The sequence below is a fragment of the Emys orbicularis genome, chromosome 23 (assembly GCF_028017835.1).
Source record: "Emys orbicularis isolate rEmyOrb1 chromosome 23, rEmyOrb1.hap1, whole genome shotgun sequence".
Taxonomy (NCBI): Eukaryota; Metazoa; Chordata; order Testudines; family Emydidae; genus Emys; species Emys orbicularis.
Window position 1 is genome coordinate 9,771,155 of NC_088705.1, and position 23,718 is coordinate 9,794,872.

The 23,718-nt window shown below is 47.0% G+C and overlaps 2 protein-coding genes across 2 annotated transcripts; both read right to left on the minus strand.

The window, feature by feature from the left end:
- Positions 1-2,558: 2,558 nt before the first annotated feature.
- AUNIP (aurora kinase A and ninein interacting protein) lies at positions 2,559-6,255 on the minus strand. Its single transcript, XM_065421518.1, has 3 exons — positions 6,163-6,255; positions 5,568-5,721; positions 2,559-3,607 (listed from the first exon to the last, which is right to left on the minus strand). Exons 1-3 carry the CDS (start codon positions 6,253-6,255, stop codon positions 2,559-2,561), a joined length of 1,296 nt encoding a protein of 431 aa, XP_065277590.1.
- An 11,164-nt stretch (positions 6,256-17,419) lies between these two features.
- Positions 17,420-23,147, minus strand: PAQR7 (progestin and adipoQ receptor family member 7). Its single transcript, XM_065421779.1, has 2 exons — positions 23,080-23,147; positions 17,420-18,667 (listed from the first exon to the last, which is right to left on the minus strand). The coding sequence occupies exon 2, from the start codon at positions 18,630-18,632 to the stop codon at positions 17,574-17,576; it is 1,059 nt and encodes a 352-aa protein (XP_065277851.1). The 5' UTR covers positions 18,633-18,667; positions 23,080-23,147; the 3' UTR covers positions 17,420-17,573.
- Between the last annotated feature and the right edge of the window lie 571 nt (positions 23,148-23,718).

A 23,718-nucleotide genomic window follows, 5' to 3' on the forward strand; every position in this document is an offset into this window, starting at 1 on the left:
TAATGTCTCTCAGCTGTATTCAAGGTCGATGATGATTCCTTTATATAAATGGATCCCTATACGTGGTTCTCAGCTTTGCAGTCTCAGCTTGCTAACAATTGTGCTGGGTTTTTTTGAGGATTGGTACGGTCTGTCTGCTTGTACTGGTATCTGAAACATTGTTCATAGAAGAGTATCACTGTCTTGAGCCGCAGCAATTGTTTTGGGATGTTTCTGCTGCAGCAAAGGGCATGGATGTTCTCCATATTGACTCAACTTGACATCTGTCTGCCAGCAATCACTTGGTCGTGTGGCTCCCTCGTCTTGGTCTCTCCTGTGATGCTTTTGAGCAGCTGGTGCTTTCTTGTGAAGTCACTCTACTGTCCTTGCAATGTAGCAGAGAATTGAAAAGTCAGCGCATGCCTGTTTAAACTACTGTGTCAGGAATGTGTTGAGTGAGCAGCTCTCACAATATACTTGTGCTGTAGGAAAATATACACTACACTGTTGTTTTGCCTGAAGCACATCACATACAGTTGGTATTGAACCCCATTCGTTCTGACTTATCACCAGTGATGTAATGGGATTGTCAGGCTTGATTTGTGTCAGTTGTAGGATGGGATAGTATAACTGGGTGGACTGGCTGGCACATATTTTAGTCCTTGGTGTGGAATGATAATTTCAAAGATGCATTGAACAATTCTGTACACACATACAATTCTCTGCTGTGACACCAGCTGCTGAGTCAATAGGGAAGGTTAGCCCCCTTTCCCAAAATGCATCTGTATCCACGCATCTGTGGACATACTTTATTGTCAGAGGAAAATATGGGAGCCTAGTCCCACATAATAGGAACAATACTGGATCAGCTACTGCAAGTGATTGCACTTTTGTGTAATCTTCCTGCCCTATACTAGCATGCTGCCTTTGAATGGGGTGAACTGGCCTTTCAAATGTACCCAAGCCACATTCTTCCCTACTCTGGCAGTGTGACCAGTGGGGGAAAAACCACACTTCAAGTCCAGATTCACTCCTGCCGCCAGTAACTGGCTCAGAGAGGGGGAGGAAGCTTGCTCTGTTAGAACCCCCTGCTGGTAGGGCCAGCAAGAAAAGTCACACTATGACTTCCTCCCCATCCTCCTTACTGTGGCAGTTGTGGGGCCCTGCAGATTATGAAGCCAGATCTGGCAATAGAAACCTTGAGACTACCACTATGTTGAAATAAGTAAACCTGCCACTGTACTCTCTTACTTTATTTAAGCATGCTGGTGGCAATCACAACTAGCACTGACGGTCTAGAATCCCACCCTGTACACAGCTACAACCTTTGGCTTTCAGTCTGAAATGCCGGTTGTGTACATCTCTTCCTTCTCCACACCAGCTACCTTTGGTAGGGATGGTACAACTACAGTTTCTGATGATGATTTTTGATTTGGCTACTGAGCCAAGTAGCTTAATCCTACTAATTTAATGAAGGGACTGATGCAGGAAGAGAGGTATCGGTGACAGCTGTGCCCCTTAAGAAGCATTATAGCTTTCTATATAGCACACATGCTCCCTTTAAGTCAAATTATTATTCTGTTGCTATAGTAACATAAGAATGACCATACACCAGAACAGGGGTCCATCTAGTCAAGTAACCAGTACCACATGCTTCAAAGGAAGTTGCAAGCAACTTAGTTCCAGTCCTCATAACACCTGTCAATTAGGGATTGCCCTATATGCTGAAGCAAGAGGGTCTGTGTCCTTTACAAACTTTGTTTTTAAATAATCCCAGGGCTGTTCTTAGCTATATACATGTCCAGTCCATTTTTGACTCTTGACCTCAGAGACATCTTGTACCAGTGAATTCACACCACTTGAACAGGCAGCTGAACCTAAGTTTTGGGGGCAGATAATCCACCTGTAGATGTGTTGTGAGACACTAGACTACACAGTGTGGGTCCTCAGGTTTGTGGACTCTGGGGAGCTGATGTTGGGAAATCTTTAACTTAGACTGTCAAGCTGTTGAGCCATATTGCAATATTCAAATCTTATGAGTGGGAATGTTCTAAATCAAGGGCAAGCTATCTTTTTTCCCCCTTAAGTCTTGAATAGTAATGGGCCCTTATTCCTCAACATGTAGGATTGAAGGTACCCCTCATGCTTCCTTTTATATAGAGCCACCACTAGGCAGAGCCTTGCCAAACATGCAATTTTTGGTGACCCCCCCAAAGAGCTTATTCACTCAGCTACAATGTGTGAGAACATGGTGCCTGGGTTCATCTGAGCAGGGCATCGGAAGGAACAGATGTGGAAACTTGATTACAACACATTTTACTATAAAATGATCACTTTATTTGCACACCTATAATCTCTTTTTAATCAAAGACAATCCTGCATGCAGAGTAAGTAGCCTGTGTGTTTGGATCTATACCACTCATAGCCAAAGGCCGTGTATGCAATGTGTACACTTACATAGTCCTTGTATCTTTCTTAAAGAAAGTGATGCACTGTGTAGGCTTCAGAGGAATTTTCATGTACATTAAAAAATGTCAATTTTTCAGCATCCTGTTTACTCAGAAAAAATTACTACTGAATCAGTGTTTGATAATTCTATTTCCTTCTGAATCCTCTGTGAATAACAAATCATAGCATGACTCAGGCTCACATAAATTCATGGCTGTAGTAGTTAAAGGAGTCCTGTCCCATGCCCCTGAAGAATAAACCTTAAAGCAGTCCACAGAGGGTGGGCTAGGCACCCTATGGACAAAGTTGGTTTTGTCCTGTAGATACTTTTTCTGCAACGGTGATCTGACACTCTCATAGAAGCGCTGGTGAGAAATGACTCTGTATCCCTCTGAATCCTGGGTAAACAACTGTGTGGTAGGACTACTCGCACTGGCCCCCTGCTCTTCTGCTGAACCAGCCATATTGTGACAGTTTCTTGTCCAAAAGCCAGCAAAATTTTGACTACTGTCTCTCAAAAGCTCTGCTTTAGTTGTTCGCCCCTGGGATAGAGGACAATTGGTCTGCTGGCCTTCATTACCCTTGGGTGCAGGAGACACATTCTCAACCTCTGACAAATCCATAAAAGAAATTCCACCAGGGGGCAGGTTTTTGCATCTCCTCTTACCTTGCTTCTTCAAGTGTGTAGGTTTGAGACCCACTCTAGTTCTCCCCCTCTCGGAGCACAAATGGCCCTCTTTCTCTCCTATAAAGTAACTCTCTCTCTTCCTTGAAATTATCCCATTTGCTACAGATATTCTTCCAGTGAATGAGTCAGCTGAATTCCTGTGAGCTAGAACCCTATTTCCCTCTGAATCCTGGGTGAAGTTTATGGAGAGAAAGTCTTCTGTCTCACCAGCAGAGGTCCTTGCAATGGCTGTGCACTCACTCCTGCTGTTAGACTGTGCTTGTGGGAAGGTATAATTCAACGGGGGAATGTTCAAGCCTTGTGTGTTTTGTACAAGCAGCTGGCTACACTCCTTTATGTTGTCCTCCTGAGGGCTCAAGGTTGGTGCCTGGGCTTCCTCTAACTTAGCAGCCCCAAAGCTCTTCATAGAGGAGGCAGCCAAGAAATCAGAGCCTTTTCCTTTATTTGACATAAGAGGATATGTCTTTAAGTTTTCTTCATCATCCTCGTCACCTGGAAAAAACAATGTACTTGAATAAGACAACACAGCTGATATGCAAACTCTTCAAACTCAAGATTAGCGACCACACAATTATGCCTCTCCCATGCTTGATTTAGACAACTCTACACTGTCCTCCACCCCTCCTTTAATTAATTTGCACACAACCAGACTCTCTCCTGTTTCACAACATCTTAATAGTTCTACCTCCTGGTAGAAATTAGTGAGACGGCTGGTGCAATATGTGAAGCAAGAAGATGACAGTCAAGCAAGTTCTGCCTCCCATGAGGGAGAAGTGAAGTGATATCTGAGCAGTTCCAAGCTCCCCTTGATGCTCCGTCTCTTCTTCAGGCCTCCCCCAAAGAGTCAAATTCCAACTTCAGTAAAGCCATTCCACCAACTTAAGTTCCCCTTACACTTTCAATAGGATGTGCCTTTTTAACAGTTATGTAATGCCTGTTTTCCACCCCTAAGGTGGCTGCAGTGATTTTGATGACACTGTATATTTGTGAAGTGCTTTACCAATGAACAGTTCAATAGAAATTAAGATTCTAATAAATCTTCCTCTGATACAAAGTGGTCTGATTGCTGTTTAGTGATTAACTACTGGAAGATGCTTCACTTCTTTATAAATTAGTGATGCACAAGGAATTGGAAAACTGAACTGTAAAATTTTCCAGACACCTCATCTCCTTCTTGAAGGGAGCAAAGAAACAACAGAATAAGTCTTCTGCTTTTGAAACCATTTGAAATAGTGTAATTTCTAAATCCTACCCCAAGATTCTAGCTTTTTCTCAATTTCAGAATAAAGAGTTAATATTTACACAGCAATAGAAAACTCTGTAGAAATTACTGCAGGGAAGTCTCTAAATCTTGCAATAGGAATCTATAGTGAATGAAAGGATAGTAGCCTTCATACAGAAAATCCACAGGGAGCAGGAAACAGCACAAAGCATAGGCAGAGGTTGAATAGCACTACTACAAGCCCTGCCCACTAGAGACAAATAAAATCAGACTCACTCATAGTAGTGTGTGTGCAAGTGTTTAAAAAAATATCATTCAAGATTAGTAGGCTGAGCTCCCCCAAGGCCATTGTTGCGCTCACTCCAATAGCCAGAGCACACAAATGTAAAAAGCACTTTTCATCATAAACTGAGCCATGGCTTAGCTCGCAGTCAGCATTTCTGAGCTGAAATACCGTTAGATAAAATTCAATGACACTAGATGGACCCAGTTGACTAAACCAATTAGAGATGTGTCCACAGTATGAGTACACTCCTTCCCCTACCATCTCCTCTCAGCTTCAAGACTTCAGGGTTAACATGCTACCCTTCCCAACAAAGGTCCTGATCCTGTAGCCCTTCCACAGCACAATGCTCCTGTTTAAATCAATGGGAGTTTTGCACAAACAGTGAATTGTAGCATCAGTTCCAAATTTATAAAAACCACACAGGATGAATTGGGCACCTAATTCTTTTAGGTTAATCCCAGCCTTTAACATTTGTAGGGAATACAATCTGACAAACGTGGGAACGGATCTGAATGGTCTTTGTTCATTTTGGGTCAGATTTGCCCATCCCATGCTTTTTAGCCTCTGATCTAATTTAGGCTACCTGACAGAAGCAATGCTGGAAAGTGTCCAGACTCCTAACTGCCACCAGCAAAGGCATTCTCTGTCTCTGCCCATGGTAAATGCCTTGAAATGAGACTAGGTGGATTTTCTGTCCTGTCAGGAAAATAAATATGTATGCATGCACAGAGATTTGGTCAATCTTTCTAGTGTACTCGGAGGAGGAAGACTCCCCAGCCAGCAAGCCATAATTTTTAGCCAGGTTCTGCGAATATTAACCTGCTCCTGAATAAGTAACATATGATGTAGCATGATACGATAACGTTTCACTGTAACTTCGCCATATTAAAAAGGTGTGTGTGTGTGTGTGTGTGTGTGTATTTGCAAAAATTGTTCTACAGTACCTGTTGGTTGAATGCTGAAGAACGAAGAGATGGTAGTTTGCCTGGTGTATGGCTGAGAAAGTCTTGTCTGAGTAAAATTAACTGAAATGTGACTATTATAGTTCGTCTCAAGAAGTGGATTTGGCATGTTTGAAGTTGGCTTGGATACGAGAGTCTGGGTGGGGAGAGAAGTGCTAGAGTGAATTTAATTTGTCAACAGTGACATAACTCCCCTCTCCTTGTTATTCCCTTTATCTCCTTTCATCTACAGTTGTACCACACTGCTTAAACAACCCTCTTCCCCAAGAAGCCACATTTCCTACCTCTTCACCTTTAAATCCTTCCTTGCTTCTTTGCACTGCTAGTCTCTGTTAGGATACTCCCCACTTGCACATCTGAGACAATTCAGTGATAGCTCATTAAAAAAAAAAAAAGGGAGAGGTCAAATGCTCTAGGCTTCTTCCTCTGCCAATCTCTCTTGTTCCCATGCTATGATATCTCCTCATGTGAGCCCTCTAACTTGGATTTTAATCTCCTGAGGGCAGAGAACATTGTGTGCTAGGTTTGTAAAGAGCTGTACAAAGCTATGACATCACAAATAAATATATACTATTACCTGTATTTTGCGCTTCTTTAACTTTGCAGTGTCTAGCCAGATGCCACAAGTCTCGAACTGCTCAGCAGTGCTTCTTTTTCTTACACATTTCATGGCTGATCCTTTTTCTGTATACAAATAATGAGGGACCTGCTGCAGCCTGAAATAAGAAGGCAGGCTAGAGCATCACCAGCAGTGTTCTTATATATGTTCTGTGCGAGGACAGGAACAATTACCAGTGCAGTAGTGGGAGAGTGGGCAACAGGGATATGAAACTGACTCACTGTGAGACCTTGGGCAAGTTATTTCATCCTTTGCATCTCATTTACCAAAGGATAAGTTGGTAACTGCTTGGAAAGCCCTTTGAGATCTACTGTGTAAGTGCCAAATAATAATGATAATGTGCTTTGTAACTGGCTGCTTGTAAAAAATGCTTGCGGCTTCTCTTTCACACAGTTCTTAGCACAGCTGGATTTATAATTGCTGGAAACACTTGAGGCTATGGCTTCACTGCAAAATTAATAGGAGTTATCTACACTGGAGTTAGCCTAGCTTGAGTGAGAATGGCCACATGGTGGGTATGTGTATATTGCAATAACTGGGATGTACCCAAGCTAGCTTTCATCTAGCTAGCTCAGGTCCCAGAGCAACAAAACCATGGCAGCACTAGCTGTGCAAACCTGCCCAGAAACCTGGATAGTTACTTGAGGGTGGTGGGGCTAGTCCACACTGAAGTTTATACTGCTTTTGCTTCACTGTTCCAGGACCCAAACTACCTAGCTCAGGTATGTCTGTTCAAGCTGCAGTCACACTCCATGACTGCAATCCAGACATACCCTGTGAAGTAGCACAGAAGCTGCATGTCTATACTGGTACTGCATGCACTGTTGTGTTTTAACAGGGCCACAGTGAATGGTCAATAGCTGATCTGCAGGGAGGAGATGAGACAAGGGCCTATGGCCCAGGGCAGTGCGAGAGAAAGGGGCATAGGAAGGCCAATAAGGCTCCATCAGCAGCTCTTTAATGACCTGAAAATCAAAAAGGAATCCTACAAAAAGTGGAAACATGGACAAATTGCCACGATGGAGTACAAAAAAATAGCACAAGCATGTAGGGACAAAATCAGAAAGGGTAAGGCACAAAAGGAGTTACATGTGCCAGGAGACATAAAACCCAGTAAGAAGAGATTCTTTAAATATATTAGGAGCAAGAGAAAGATGAAGGAAAGTTTAGGTCCTCAACTTAGTGGGAAAGGAGAGCAAATAACTGATGACATCAAGAAGGCTGAGGTGTTTAATGCCTATTTTGCTTTGGTCTTCACTGGAAAGGTTAAGGGTGAGCAGATACTCAACACAATTAATATTAACAACAAGGGGGAAGGAACATAAGCCAAAATAGGGAAAGAACAGGTTAAAGAATATTTATATAAAGTTATATGTATTCAAATCGACAGGGCCTACTGAAATTCATCCTATGGTTCTTAAGAAACTAGATGAAGCAATCTCTGAACCTTTAGCAATTATCTTTGAGAACTCATGGAAGATAGTTAAGGTCCCAGAAGACTGAAGAAGGGGAACAAAGAAGACCCAAGTCAGCCTAACTTCGATACCTGGAAAGATGCTAGAACAAATTATTAAACAATCAATTTGTAAGTACCTAGAGGATAACAGTTATAAGGACTAGCCAGCATGGCTTGGTCAGGAAAACATGCCAAACCAACCTAATTTCCTTCTTTGACAGGTTTACAGCCTAGTGTATGGGGGGAAGCTGTAGAGGAGAAATATCTTGATTTTAATAAGGTTTTTGACACAATCTGACATGACATTTTGATAAGCAAACTAGGGAAATGCAGTCTATATGTAATTACTGTAAGGTGGGTGCACAACTGGTTGAAAGACCACATGCAGCATGGTTTTCAATGTTTCACTGTCAAACTGGGAGGACGTATCTCGTGAGATCCCTCAGGGGTCAGTCCTGGGTCTAGTAATATTCAAGGTTTTCATTAACAACTTGGAAAATGAAGTGGAAAGCATGCTTATAAATTCTGCAGATGACATCAAGTTGTGAGATGTTGCAAGCACTTTGGAGGACAGGATTAGAATTCAGAAGGACCTTGACAAATTGGAGAAGTGATTGAATTCAATAAGATGAAATTCAATACAGATAAGTGCAATGTATTTTACATAGAAAGGAAAAATCAAATGTGCAATTATAAAAGGGGAAATAACTGACCAGGGTGGTAGTACTGCTGAAAGGGAGCTGGAGGTTACGTGGAAGACATGTGCGGTAACTGTCCCACTCTATTCAGCGCTGGAGTACTGGACCCAATTCTGGGAACTGCACCATAGGAAAGATGGGGAGAAACTAAAGTAAGTCCAGAGGAACACAACAAACATGATAAAAGGTTTAGAAACCTGACCTATGAGGAAAGGTTAAAAAAACCTGGGCACATTTAGTCTTGAGACTGTGGGGGTACGGGATAGGAGCCATCACATATGTGAGGGGCCGTTATAAAGAGACTGATTGCTCTCAGCACCCTGTGAAGGCAGAACAAGGAGTAATCGGCTTGCCGGGCAGCAAGGGAGATCCGGGTGAGCTGGTAGGAAAGCTCTTGAACTCCCCGGACAGATGCTAAGGGAGGCGGGGGACTCCCCATCGCTGCAGATGTTCCAGAACAGGCTGGATAAGCCCCTTGCGTGGTCTGCCCCGAGCCCACTGCTGCTTGCTCCCAGCCCTCCCCCATCCACTCCTCACCCCATCTTCCCTACCCCAGCCCCCCATCCGCTCCTCACCCCCAGCCCTTCCTGAACCCCCCTGCTGAGCCTCCAGCCCCCCCATCCACTCCTCACCCCCGGCCTCCCAACTCACCCCACCCCCATCTCCCCAACCCCAGCCCTTCCTGAGCCCCTATCCGCTCCTCACCCCCAGCCCCCCCCCGACCCCAGCCCTTCCTGAGCCCCTATCCGCTCCTCACCCCCAGCCCCCCCCCGACCCCAGCCCTTCCTGAGCCCCTATCCGCTCCTCACCCCCAGCCCCCCCCCCGACCCCAGCCCTTCCTGAGCCCCTATCCGCTCCTCACCCCCAGCCCCCCCCCCCGACCCCAGCCCTTCCTGAGCCCCTATCCGCTCCTCACCCCCAGCCTCCCAACCCGCCTCCCCGGGGCTCCGAACGGCAGCGAGCTCCCCCACAAACACCCCTCACAGGGGCCCCGACTGCTCCTCGCCCCCCACCGGCTCTCACCCGGCCGCGACAGGCCGCCCCCGCCCCAAGGGCCCGCGAGCCAGCCAGCGCGCGCCCGGCACCAGCGGCCAACGAACTCTCCCGCCGAGCAGCTCCCGCTTCCCGCCTCCTCCCCACAACCGGCACGGGGGGCGGGGGCTAGCCGGGAGAGGGGCCAATCACAGCGGCCGGCTGCCGATACACCCCGCCCCTGGGCAGCTGGGGGCGGAGTTAGACTCGGCTCTCCGCGCGCGCCCGGCGCCCCGGTCCCTAATTGGGCGCTGCGGAGCGAGGCGTCCCAGGGACCCTCCCCGTTGTGGCTGCGTCCAAGGGACTCTCCCCCACCCCCCGGAGTGGCAGAGCTATGCGTAGTCAATAATCATGCGCGGGGGCGAGGTGTATCTCAGGCCGCATGTGTATGTACAGCGCCCAGCACAAAGGGGTCCTGTGCACGCCCACACTATGAGCAGTGAATAATTACAGGGTGGGGCCCTGGGGCGGCCTTCTGGGCAGCTGTAGCCAGTGGTACCAGGTCCCGCCCTGGGAGCAGTCGGAAGGAGAAGGGGTGGTAGATAGCAGGGAGGGATAGCTCAGTGGTTTGAGCATTGGCCTGCTAAACCCAGGATTGTGAGTTCAATCCTTGAAGGGGCCACTTAGGGATCTGGGGCAAAATCAGTACTTGGTCCTGCTAGTGAAAGTAGGGGGCTGGACTCGATGACCTTTCAAGGTCCCTTTCAGCTCTAGGAGATAGGACATCTCCATTAACTTAGGCAGCAGCTGCGATAAGCTCCTGGAGGGCTCAGCCAGGACGGCTGTGGGGGAGAAGGTAGGTAGGTAGGTAGGGAGGCAGGACGGAGCAAGGCGTAGCCTGGGAGCACCAAGGCTCTAGCATGGTAGTGCCCAGGCCTCCTAAGCAGGGCCTGACCCCCTCACACACTGTGCTGGGTGCTGTACAAAGACACCCATTCTGCCTGAGTTCCATCCTGCTCCCCCATCATCATAGAATTATTTACTATGCATTGTGTGGGGGTGCTCAGGCCCCCCCTATGCATGGCCCAGCCTTCCCCTTGTGCTATACAGATGCACGTGTACCTCCTGAGCTCCACCCCTCCCCATCCTATCATCATTTACTACTCATAGCGTGGTCCTGCACAGGACCTAAGCATGGCCCAGCCCAGCCCTGCCTTGTGCTACTTGCTGTACAAATGCACTCCTCCTGAGATTTCCCCCCCCCCCCCACCCCCAGTGTGTAATTATTTACTATTAATACTGTGGTAGCCCACAGGACCCCTCCCCCCCAAGCTTGGCCCAGGACCCCATCGTACTAGGAGCTGTACAAATAATGGCAGGATTGACTAGAGTTTAGCTGCGCACACATAGCTGGAGTGTGGCACAGACATCATCATGCCATTGGGGGGCGGAGGTCTAAACCCACACACTAGGTTTGCATCTGCTTTTACTCACTCCATTTAACAAAGTTTACGTTCACCCCACGGCAGAGGGTGATGAAGCCCCCACATCTTACTTGTTAAAGCTTTCAGTAAGGCAGATGGTCATGCACATGCTCTCTGCCTCAGGGTGAATTTCTCTTCCACACGATGGGCTAGCTATGGGACAAATGGCTCTTATTTATTGTTATAAACGGGCAACAGACAAAGCCAAGCCCATCGCTGCATAAAGATGGGAGGGAGGGATTTCTCAATTGCTTTGCAGATTGGGTAAGGGGAGAACGTTTGTAAACTAGGAGTTACAAACTAGCACCCTATTCCTGAAGCCTGTTCCATCAGGGTGGATCTGTGCTCCTGTCTAACCCAATTATCCTCTACTGCGGGTCCATCATCATAGTACCAGTAAGAGGATCAGGGCAGAAATTTTTTCTTAAAGCTACTTGATTTTTAAAAAGTTTGTCAGAAACATTGCACCTAAAAACGCAAATAAAGTGAAGTGTAAAGGGGAAGTTTTGTCATATGTTTACGATTAATGGCCTTGAGGTTTTTGTACTCAGCCTATTGCAGCAAGATACCAGATCCTCTAAACAAACACACAGTATTAACCTGATTAGATCTAATGTAAACCCACTCAGCTGTTGTTTCCGCCACTGGATGGAACATAAGTGCTGTTTGTTATATGATGCAGCAAATTGGAATCTAACATGGTAGATTAAGAGGGCGAGACAAGGTGGGTGAGGCAATATCTTGTTGGACCAACTTCTGTTGGTGAAAGAGACAAGCTTTGGAGCTCCACAGAGCTCCTCTTCAGGTCTGGGAAAGGTAATCAGAGTGTCTCCCAGCATCTTTCCCATATGTGAACAAGAACTCTGCAGACCTTACAAGCGTATCTCTTTCACCAACAGAATTTGGTCCAACAAAAGATACTACCTCACGCACCTTGCGTCTCTCATATTCTGGGACCACCAACATGGCTACAACCACACTATAAACATGATAGATCAAGACAATTGCAAAAGAAACAAAGCTGAATTGCACAATCTTTTTATTTTGTGTGCACCACATATAACACAGGATCGCCCAGACACTGCCTGAGGGATACCCACATAAATGCTATGTGCCTTTACTGGGGCTTTGATTCCAGCCTGTCCTGATTCCCTTATCAGTTATGCTGCTCTGGAGCTGACACAGCAAAGTAGGGGATATTTGACTATAGAGTTTGGTCATTTGAACTGATACCTTTGCCAAATGTTATGGCTTGCCAGTTTTCACACCTCCTGATCATGCCGGATATTACATGTTTGTAATATGGTCACTGCTGCAGACACTATGGAAGCTGTAATGTCATTCTGCTGAGCTTGTGATAACAGAAAAGACCGTTCATGTAGCTGCAGTGATTAAGAACATGGCAGAGCTTCCCAACTTGTTCAGGTAACAAGACCAGTTTGCCAGACTACTCCCACCATCGTACTAGCTGGTGACCTCTCCCCACCCTCTTGGGCCTGCAGCCAGCAACCTCTATTGCCGTCCCTCCCTTAATAGGCCACCCAGTCCTCACCGTGCTCTAGAGCTGGTGTGAGACCTGCGACTGACCCCTGGCAAACAATGAAGTGGAAGGTGGGCGGTGATAAGGCACTGGGACCAGGCACAGAGGCTGAGCCCAACGTTCATCCTGAAGACAGTGAAGCAGTTGGCCACAAGGCAAAGGGAGGCTGATTAGCCAATGGTAAAGTTTGAAGTACTAGTATTACTGGCAGTGGGAACCACCAAGCTATGCCCATGGGAGGAGAGGGACACAGGCATCGTTATAAAGCAACACCTGCCCTAAGCCTGTGGAGGCATTTACCCCACTAAAGCCCAAGTCATCAACCACATTCTGCATCAACACGACGCATGCCATATTTACAATGGCCACAGGGCCCTAATAAAGGGCACAGCTGCTCAGGCAGCCTCCCTAGCAATCTTGAAGCATAACCCCTTAGTTACCAACCTCCGTTAGCCCAAAACCTGAGCTAAGGGCTGGATCTTGCTCTGCACCTGGGAGGGTAAACTCAGGTGCAGATGAACTGATCGGGGGGGGGGGGGGGGGGCGCCTCCAAAGTCAAGGACTCTTCACTGAAAATGCTTTGAGCCTCGCAACTCCCCTCCATCCTGGGTCCAGCCCTAGCGGCTGTTAATGAAGCACCATGGCTGAGCTCAGCGACAGGCTGAACTTGACCCAGTCAATGGGAGTTGCGGGTGTGCAGAATGGCACTGGATCAGGCCATTAGGTACCACACAGGGCTTTATGGATGGACACCTAAGACAGCAGAGGCAAGTGGTGCTAGCAAGCCAAATCATCCTCAGGAGTGTAACTCGTCACTGTTATTTTTCCTCTTGCCTCCTTTGGGGAGTAAAAAACCGCCAAGTTAACATGCAGTTCCTTGGGCCAAGGATGGAATGCGTGCGTAAGAGCAACAGGAAGGAATGGCCTGCGGTATAAACAATGACGCACCAGTAACATCTGCTTTGAGAAGTACCAGCCGGAGCAAGGAGGCTGAATCCACAGAGCTCTTTGGCAGCAGAAGAGCCTGATCACACACAGAGGCTGCAGATGGGTCAGGACAGGAGAGGCATCATATCCTCAAAGGACAAGGAGAAGCTTAGTATCCAGGGAAGTGTTTAAATGAACATCATGACCTGGGAACGTCCCACACCAAAGCTCAGCTCCGAATCCCCTCAACATTTAGGGGATGTTTGAAACTTTCCCTCGCCTCTGGGCTTGAATTTTACACGTTCCCCCGCCTTTATACCGAGCCTGAATATGCCCAAACTAGGGGGCTGTTTAAAATCTGGCTCCTAATTTTCATGGGCCTATTTCCAGTTGCAACAGGGCTGAAGATAAACTGCACAAGCTTTGCTGTGCTGCATTCAGTCCTGCTCCTCCTGGGACGGCTTGGCCCTTCAACACAATGCAACCAATCCCATGTGCTGCCCCGTCTGGGGCAAGCAGCAAAACTGCTGCAAGTGAGAAGATATAGGTAGGGTGACCAGATGTCCCGATTTTATAGGGACAGTCCTGATTTTTGGGTCTTTTTCTTATATAGGCTCCTATTACCCCCCACCCCCGTCCCGATTTTTCACATTTGCTGTCTGGTCACCCTATCCCCATCAGAGCAGGCACCGGCCTGCCTGTGGTGCTGCAGCAGGTCTTACGGTGGAAGCTAGGAGCATTGGCGACATTGCTCACACTTGTCAGATCTTGTGCTTCTTGTTGCTCTAACAACTCCTCTGTGGCTGACCAATTAACTCCTACAAGGAGGAGTTCAGCAACACAAACTCTGCTGCCAGCAAGATGTGCAACTAAACAAAGATCCTGTCAATAGAGGTTTGGCCAGAGGTGTGGCAGCCGGATCAGATCCCCAGGGCTTCTTTCAAAGCCCACCAAGCTATTGTCTACCTCTAGGCATTCCCTTCCCTGAGTCTTTCCAAGGTGAAAAGTAGCCCAAGTGTTTGCAAATTAGTGAAATAATTTTCAAGGAAGCAAAGCTTTTAAATATGTCAAGGAGTGATCTCTGGTGAAGCACAAATCTTTCCTGACCATTGGTGATAGGCCCTACCCTTCACCCCGAACCAGGCAGCCCCAGTCTGGGAACATCAACACAGTTTGGGCTGATAATCCACATTGACTGATCTAGTCTATTCATATGACATATTAAAAATATTTTTATTGTTTAAACAAACTAGAGATTGGTCCAAACCAAAGCGCATCCAGACTTTGAGACTGGTCCCTATTCCTGTCACAAGTTGACTCAAAATCCTAGATCCAAACATTGGAGAAGTTCAGATCCAGATCCTTCCCCATGTTTGGGAGACACATTGGTGTTAGTTTGTTGCCATTCTAAAATCTTAGGGGCAGCGAAATCCTGGATCCCCCAATAAAGTAAAGATAAACTAAAATTCAAACTACATCCTAAGGCTTTTTGTGTATCAATAGAGGAATAAAATATTTACATTCAGAAAACATCACCTACCAAGAGGACAAGCTTTAAGGAGAACTGAAGTCAACTAGCTCGTTCAAACTCCATATTGTTCATGCTGGTGTGAAACTCCCTCACTTCAGGATTTTAGGAACACAGAGGAACCCTTCAACTGGGTTGTGGGGGACACAGAGCTGGTGAAGTCACTCCTCTCCCACTTGAAAGGAGAGGGAGAGGAGAGAGGCACTGACGCCTGTTAATTATATGATTCTCTAATATTTTTTAACATGTACACAGTGTCTTTCATCTTCAAAGCACTTTACACACATTAAACCGCCATAAGAGTTTGGCATCTAAGCCAGAAAAGTCCATTGGGAGCTGCAAGGGCTCAGCACCTCCCAGGATCGGCTCCTGGCTCCTTGCTTAGGTAAAAATGGCAGAACAGAAATGCACTGATCAAATAACTTTAAATATGTGAGTTGTGCATCTTAAAGTCAGTTGGTCCGGTAAGCACAGCTATGCTTTTTTACAAAGCTGTCTCATTAGTCATTAGAGCTCTCCAATGAAATTTGTGTAGCTTTAAGAACTATGCATATGGCCAATGCATTTATTTAAAATACTGTCTACTTGCCAGGACTTGAATTAGGCCCTGAGAGGTCTGTGATTCCTCCTGCAGCCCTAACTACGCAAACCAGATCAGGCAGCTGGATTCTTTACATTGCAGTAGACTCCAGCCCCTGGAAATGACAGCATTCTGAAACCATTTTTCAATGACAGCTCTTAAAAATGGTTTCAGGCGAACCTGCTTTGCTGGCTGCTGCTGCCCAGCTTAGACAGGGCAGAACATTTATTTTTTACCATGGTTATTGAAAACCGTCTTCAGGAGCAGCCGAAGTAACCAGGTGCCTGAAACCCTTTCAGACTGGACAGAGTGAGAAAGCAATTTCAGGACTTGGTCAATTTCATCACTGTGGACAAGGCCTTAGTCTAGATCAGTGAGGGCACCAGAGGAAAGAGAAACCGGGGGGAGGGGGTGGAATGAGATCAGGTCCTGGCAGGAACTGGAACCAATTTTAGAACCAAAATTAAGTCTAGATTCAAATCAGTTGTTTTAAACTTTTCTGTTCACCCCACCTCCCCAACTGTCCTTCCCACCTCCCAGGCCAGAATCTGGAGGGATAGCTCAGTGGTTTGAGCATTGGCCTGCTAAACCCAGGGTTGTGAGTTCAATCCTTGAGGGGGCCACTTGGGGATCTGGGGCAAAATCAGTACTTGGTCCTGCTAGTGAAGGCAGGGGGCTGGACTCGATGACCTTTCAAGGTCCCTTCCAGTTCTAGGAGATGGGATATCTCCATTAATTTAAATTTAATCATCTTTGCCTCGGCTTTCTTTCTCCTCCATAGCCAAATTCTTGCTAAATCTCAATCACTGCTTCGTCACTAACATCGGCCCTTTTTCATTATCCCAGCTGCTGCAGCCCGCACCCCCAGCTGAATCCCCCTGCCTTTGAACACAATCATCTTCTCCTCACTAGTTTGTCCCCAAAGCTGCTGCTAAAGTCATCTTCCTGCCCTCCACCACACTCCAGCTGCTTCAGCCCAGCCGCCCCCCCCCAATCTTGAATCTTTCCCATCTCTTGCCACATCGAATCTAGGCTCCTTGTACTCACCAATCTCGCCCCCCACCTATCTCTCACTGCTCGCATGTCCCCTTCCTTCTGCTCCTTTTCCCACCCGCAGATTCACCTCTGCATTCATGCGCCCCCGTGCCTGGGACACACTCTGGCTATGTTTACAGGAGTGTCTCTCTTTACCACTGTTGCCAACGCTGGTGTAGTGACAGTGGTGGCAGCTGTAGTATAGACTGGCCGCCAGTGTTTTTATCACCCAGATCAGGTCTGCAAGACACAGTGGTTAAAACACTGGTATTTCGTTTACAGTAGCACTCACATTATTGCTACCTGCAATGGAACTGCACCAGTGGTAGCAACAGAAGGAATTTTTAGGGGTACAGGGCCAGTATAGACAAAGCTTCCCTCTTCTCAGTGGCCTACTGGCCTCTTTCCTCCTTCAGATCCCACTTAGAAACCCATTTCTTCCAGCTATCCTTCCTCCCTTCTCCTCTTCATCATTACTGATAACCTCCTCCTCTCTCCTGACAGGGCCTTGTCTTCAGTGTATCTTGTCTTATTTAGATGATAAGGGCAGGCCACATGTCTTTCTCTATGTGTAAAGTGCCATGTAAAGTTACTGTGCTATATAAAGTGACCTGAACAGAAAAAAAATGTTTGTTTTGTCCCCTTGTTTGCTTCTTTGCAAAATGTAAAGACAAGCTGGACTTGTTTTTTCTGTCTTAACTTCTGCCTGAGAAATATCAGGAATGTCAGAGCTGGCCACTCCTGGTTTTGCTAGAAGACTCACTTAGGATCTCAGCTGTGCAAGTCAGCTTTCTCCGCCCGTAGATGCCAGGGCAGCAGGATGCATATTTAGCAAAGAGAGCGTTGCTCCCAGCTCTTCATTGAGGCCTTTTAAAGACAGGACCTGAATTTCTAAGGCAGAAAATAAGTAGAAAAAGAAAATGTTTTAACACTTATACACACATACACCTTTCCAGGTCTTCTTTATACATCGTAAAAAAACCCAAAGAGCACAAACTCCCAGCATTTTCCCTTTGCAGATCACTTAACAATAGCACATTTCCAAGCATTCCATCACTCTTTAAACTACAGTTCACAGCCAGATTGTTATGGTGGCATCCCCTCAAACAGCCAGGATGGGAGAGATCAGGAGCTTCCCCTCCACAGCTTTCATTCTCCTTTGCAGTTCAGTTTGCACTTCACTTTGCTGGTCATGTAAGCGGCAGTGAGGAGGCAGCAGGCTATGGTGAAGAAGCACAGGGCAGAGAAATTGTGAGTCTGGTCACCGTGCAGACTGGTGTAGATCTCCCTCCTTGACTCATAGTCCAGAGCCACTGCCTGCACCTGGGCCAGGGTGCACAGCACCAGAAACACGTGGAAGATTTGATGCCCCTGCCCAAAGAAGTGACATTTCCCAGGAAACCATTTCTCTGGATAAGGGTATGAGAAGAAAAAAGCACCGATAAGGAAAAACAACACCTGGCATTTGTGGTATAAAAGGGCTGGATCCGCCTGTTCGGAGGGCTGAGCTGTATAGAGCCGGTGAATTACTGGGCTAATATCTAGCGCATACGCCAGGCCCAAGGGCATTTCCTGACACAGCCTGCTCAGATGGCGAGGAAGTTGGTGGTATCTATATTTAGCATAACAGGAACCTGCACAGGATAACCACGCTAGCAAAACAGCTCCTGGCATGTAAAACCCCATGATCCTGGCATGCCAGTCTGGCTCAATGGTATAGTAGTAATGCACCAAGGCACTGCTGTACTGGTAAATGGCTACTCCCACATAGTCCATGAAAAAAAAGCTATAATGCCAGAACTCTGATTTGGCCTGGAGGAGGTGAGCCAGGGAGCTGAAGGTTAAGTAGGTGATAGAAGCAATGACAATGATGAACAGGGGATGGGCATGAGGATCGCTCACAAAATCCACCGTCTGGGAAAGCCGCTGGAACCTCAGCAGCAGGATCAGAGCAGCCACGAGGTGAGTCCAGACGTTGACAGCTTCGTTGTGCTGCTGGAAAAGCGTCAAGAAGTAATACTTCCAGGTCCGGTTGAGGGGTCTGTAGCCGGTGTGAATGTAGGGTTTCCAGAAGACCTTAGGCACATCTGAGGTGCCCACGGTGCAGGGAGGCGAGGGGAACGCCATTTCCAGCAGCCTGGGGACCTGCCAAAGCTGCTGCACATTAATGAAAAGGCGGGTAAGTTTTTCCGGGACAATGGTTGCCATGACAAGGAGACTCAATTGCTGCCAAGCAAGCAAACCTTCATGAAGAGAAGAAAGGAAAGTTTAGTTTGGTTTTAAAAGCAGCGTTATAGGGGATCAACATGTAGGGTTCGTTTTTTGTTGTTGTTAAATCTTAGCAGATCTGCTTATCAGAGATAATGTTCTCCTGACATTTACAATAAATGAAGAATGAAAAGTAGCATGGAGGGTTTTTTTTTGTTTGGGTTTAAACACTATTATTTGTATTACAGCAGGGCCTAGAGGCCACAAGCAAGTTTGACCCCCATTGGGCCAAGTGCTGTAGAAATATACAATGAATGACAGTCCATGTCCCTAAGAGCTTAGAAAGCAAAAACAGCAAGACATAACAGGAAGAGGAGATAAATGAGTGGGAGGGGGTGAGGACGATTGGATAATACCTAAATATAGTAGGTGGTGCACAATTCTTAGCTAGTGATCACAAATCTTCACCTGCTTAGCCAGTAGCAGGTTGTGATGGCCCAAGTCCCAACATCCTGGACAAACTTGTAACTCAATTAGTTACGTTTCACCATCCAAACCCCCCCTACAAATGGGATTCAGCATCCCACTTCACTCCCTGTCCTAAATGCTTGCATAGTGATGCTGTGAGTTGTTAAACAGCTGGTGTGTTCTACCTCAGAGGGGGCTGCATTTTAGAGTTGGTAAAGTGTTCTAAGTCTTAGCTGCTTTTTGCAGTTCTTAATTTTCCATATGGCCTTATAAAAACACTAGTTACAAAACAAACACATCATTTAGATTCCCTAACACATTCTGTGGGCGCAAACTGTTATGTAGTTGCAGTCTACTCAGAAACTACTGTCTCTGAGGAGACAAAAACCAGACTTCTTGGCTCCTTTTACTGCATTCACACTGGCCTTGGAAGTGTATTAAGAAGACCCTGTTCTAGGCTAGAACGTTTTTAAAAAATTTTTGTCTACCCTAACTCTACTTGCTAAAGCCTTGTTTAAACACAAAGTTCAAACTCCATTCCAGGCCCAGTGCAACGTGGTGCGTTACATTAACTCTTACATTTCAGACATGAAACCATTGGAACAGCTCAGGGTACAGCTACACTGTGGTAAGAAACCCACAGCACCGTGTATCATAGCCCAGTAGGGTTGCCAACTTTGGTTGGATGAATTCCTGGAGTTTTCATCACATGACATGATCTTTAATTAAAGATTAATCTTTAATTCCTGGTGACTCCAGGACAATCCTGGAGGGTTGGCAACCCTAAGCCCAGGTCAGCTGACTAGGGCTCGTGGGGCTCAGGCTGTGGGGCTAAAAATTGCAGTATAGACATTTGGGCTCAGGCTGGACCCCGGGCTCTAAGACCCTCCTCACTCTTGGGGGTCTCAGAGCCTAGGCTCCAGCCTGAGCCTGAACATCTACACTGCGATTTTATAGCCCTGTAGCCTGAGCCCTGGGAGCCCGAGTCATCTGACCTGGGCCAGCTGTGGCCATGATGACACGGGTCTTTTGTCACAGGGTAAATGTACCCTTAGACAAGGTTGGGGTATTATTTATTATTAATTATTATTATTATTATTATTGACCTGCTATCATTACCTCTACATCAAAATAGATACATGCCCCCCCCCATGCTGATATCTGAAGATGAACCACACGCATTCAGACGAAAAGATTGCTTACTGCTCAGCTTCTACACTGCATCCCTTTCCCCCACTGTCTGTCTAGAAGATTATTTAGATTGTAAAATCCTTGAGGCAGGGACTGTTATTCTAGGTTTGTTCAGCAATTAGCACAATGAGATCCAACTCTGTCCAAAAATGACAGAACAAGGAGTAATGGTCTCTAGTTGCAGTGGGGGAGGTTTAGGTTGGATATTAGGAAAAACTTTTTCACTAGGAGGGTGGTGAAGCACTGGAATGGGTTACCTAGGGAGGTGGTGGAATCTCCTTCCTTAGAGGTTTTTAAGGTCAGGCTTGACAAAGCCCTGGCTGGGATGATTTAGTTGGGGACTGGTCCTGCTTTGAGCAGGGGGTTGGACTAGATGACCTCCTGAGGTCCCTTCCAACCCTGATAGTCTATGATTCTATGATTCTTGGTTGGGCCCACTAGACCCCACCGTGATATTGAAAAAATAAGCTTGGGGACAAAATAATATTTCCTAGTCTGTGCAGGTCTGATTAGTGCTGAAATCACATTATATAAAAGAATTCCAGGGTTCGAGACAGAAAACTCTTGGGGAGGCAGCCTCCAAACTCCAAGCCCAAGAAATCCAAAACAGTGAAGGCTAAGAGGGCCGCGCCTAAGAAGAAGTGAAATGACATGAGATACTTGCCATGACCCCCCACACACACACTCCAAACTGCTCATGCCACCCTCCTCTCCTCCTGATGGGAATCACCAGAATGGGGAGGATGACAATGGAATGTGATCACCAGCTTCTTCCACCCTCCAACTAATCCTCAACAAAAAGAACTGAAACCGTCCTGATCCCTGCTCGGGAAGGCACGGGCAAGAAGGCAGCTGCACACATGCTTCCTGACTCAAACACATTATGGTCACGTACATTACGTGATAGAAAATCTTCCACGGTTTGATAAAAACCTCAAGCCTCGTCTGCACTGAGAATATGTCCTGATTCCAGCCGTCAGTGTAGCTGCACACCAGTGCAAACCCCAGGTGGAGACAAGGAAAGCCACGATTTGCATGGGTGGTGCTTACCCAACTCCAAGCTATATTGGTGGATGGCTGGTTCATCAATTGCTGGAATCGGTGCAAATTCCCAGTGAAGCTAAGGCCCCACTTTGCTACATTTTAGGAGACACTGCTCCAGGATCTACAAGGCAATAGAAATATGTATTTGAAACAGTGGTAGTGCTTGCTAGGCATAAGCAGTCTAAGTATTTGCTTAGGGCCCCCAGCAGCTCAAGGCTTCCCCGATTTAGTATTACACCCAAAGTACCATTCATCTTATTTAACGTGGACTTGTTAACACAAGTGCGTTAGTATGTGTTGTGTTGGTATATTTTTTTGGTTTGTGGAAATAATGCACTTAGTATTTTTTAGTGGGGGCGGTGAGAAGGGACCCAAAAATATTCCTGTAAGTTAGCATCACCTCTGATTCAGAGCCTTAACAGTAGCAAGGAAATATATCATTCATGCTATGACCTTCCATGTGGCCAAACAAAACAGAAGATAGGAAACAGGTAACAGCTTAAATCAGGCAGCCCCAAGACTGGTTTGAGCAGCACTCATCTTTCACTAGTGAACTTCTTACAACATAGTGGGAGTGAAGAAATAATAAGGGCCCTGTATAGTACCTAGGAAAATACTCTTAATCAAGAACTCCTACGTACCTAACTAGATTGCAACAGTGCGGCACCAAATACCCAGGTCACCTCTAGGCGTGCAACGGTGCCATAAACTAACTCTCCCACGATGGAACCCTGACTCATATTCAGTAGCACTTACACCGGTAGTCCCATGGAGTGCTACTTAATGTAAAGCTTGCAGCATCTGGCCCTCAATGTTTACATGTGTATTTGCTTGTGTATACACATGTAAACATCCTGTCAAAAGCACAAATAAAAGTGGGTTTATTTTAAATGTCAGTCACTATGTGGTTTCTTTTAAACTGGGGCAGGATCAGCAAAACTCACTTCAGTTGCTGGCTTAAACTCAGTGTCCCCTGTAGGGATCAATTTCACCTCAATTGAATTTTTATCTTATTTCTCAAAGTTCTGAAAAACTTTTGTCAGACAGGCAGAAACTGATCCAAAACAGAGCTGTGATTTTTTTGTACTTGGTTGCTGGGACTGCGTCCGCAGGACCCAGCTATGTACAGGTATCAGACTCCCCTAAAACTCAAGGGCCAAATTCTGCCAGTGTAAATCCAGAATAGCGCCACTGAAGTCAATGGGCGTTCAGCCACATAACCGAGAGCAAACTCTACCCCCCCCATATACCAGGATCCCTTTATGTGCCATAAGGGGCCTCCAAAAGGCTCAGGGGACTGGGGTTTCTGGGAATTTCCTAATATTAGGATCTATAGGATTAGGGTCGCCCAGGAGTATGCAGTACCAGGGCTCCCCAGCAGTCTCCCGGTACCCCTGAGAGATCTCTAGCTATTAGGGTTTCCACACAGGGTACCCCATTTTCTAGTGCCCTAAGGTTTTAAGTATTGGGGTCCCCTACAGATTCCTACGATGAAGGATGCCCCGGGGTGTCCCCTATGGATCCCTGGTATTAGGCTTAAAGGCTATGGGGATCTCGGAGGTTTGTAGTGTTAGAGAGGTACCCCAAGCAAACAAGGTGCTGGGGTCTCAGAGGTGCCCAGCACAAGGCTACTCCTAGTTCTAAGGGGTCCCCAGTACCGTGCGCTCCTGGCACTGCCCCGAGATCCCAGCCCCGACCACCCTTCCCTAAACAGCTCAGTCCCTCCCTTGCCCCGCTCGGGTACCTGCGAAGCTCGAATTCCCTCGGCCCGTGTCCGATGCTCCTGGCTCTGCCCCGCCCTAGTCCCAGTGGCACCAGGGAGAGAGAGGGGAGGAAGGGGCTACCCAGTCCGGCAGGGCCGCCCCTCTGCAGCGGCCGCCTCCCCACACAGACCCGCCTTATCTGCTTCCCTTCCCCACCCATCTGGCAGGGACGCCTGTGCCTCTGCAACCCAGGGACCAGGCCGCTGCAGCGAGGGCGCTGCGCCATCTGGAGGCCGTAGAGACCTGAAGCTGGGGCAGCCGGGCGGGTGAGATGCCCCGGGGGGGGGCGAAACGGGGCTGCAAAGAGAAGATGCCAGGAACTGAGGGTGGCAGGAGAGGGCTGCGGGGAAGAGCCGCCCCCTGCAGCTCTCCCTTTTCCTGCTCGGACACTAATTGCCCTAAGAAATTATTTTAAAACCAGCAGTTTTAATCCCAGCCTCAGGGTGACTCTGACAGGGACTAAATCTGCCTTGATCAGACATGGGGGATTAGGGGCGTTTCTAGAAATCAGAGTGTTTAAATTTTGCAGGATGGGGAGGGGATTTAAGATCCTTGAACCTTTCCCTTTGCCCATGGCTAGCAGCCCCGTCAGCCTGTATTTTCTCCATGAAAACGAAGTG

Coding starts and splice junctions, on each gene's coding strand:
- AUNIP (XM_065421518.1), bottom strand. CDS start 6,255: ATGAAATGTGTAAGAAAAAGAAGCACTGCTGAGCAGTTCGAGACTTGT. Junction 5,722..6,162: donor TAAAGAAGCGCAAAATACAG/GTAATAGTATAT, acceptor CTCCCCACCCAG/ACTCTCGTATCCAAGCCAAC. Junction 3,608..5,567: donor CTTCAGCATTCAACCAACAG/GTACTGTAGAAC, acceptor TGTTTTTTCCAG/GTGACGAGGATGATGAAGAA.
- PAQR7 (XM_065421779.1), bottom strand. CDS start 18,632: ATGGCAACCATTGTCCCGGAAAAACTTACCCGCCTTTTCATTAATGTG.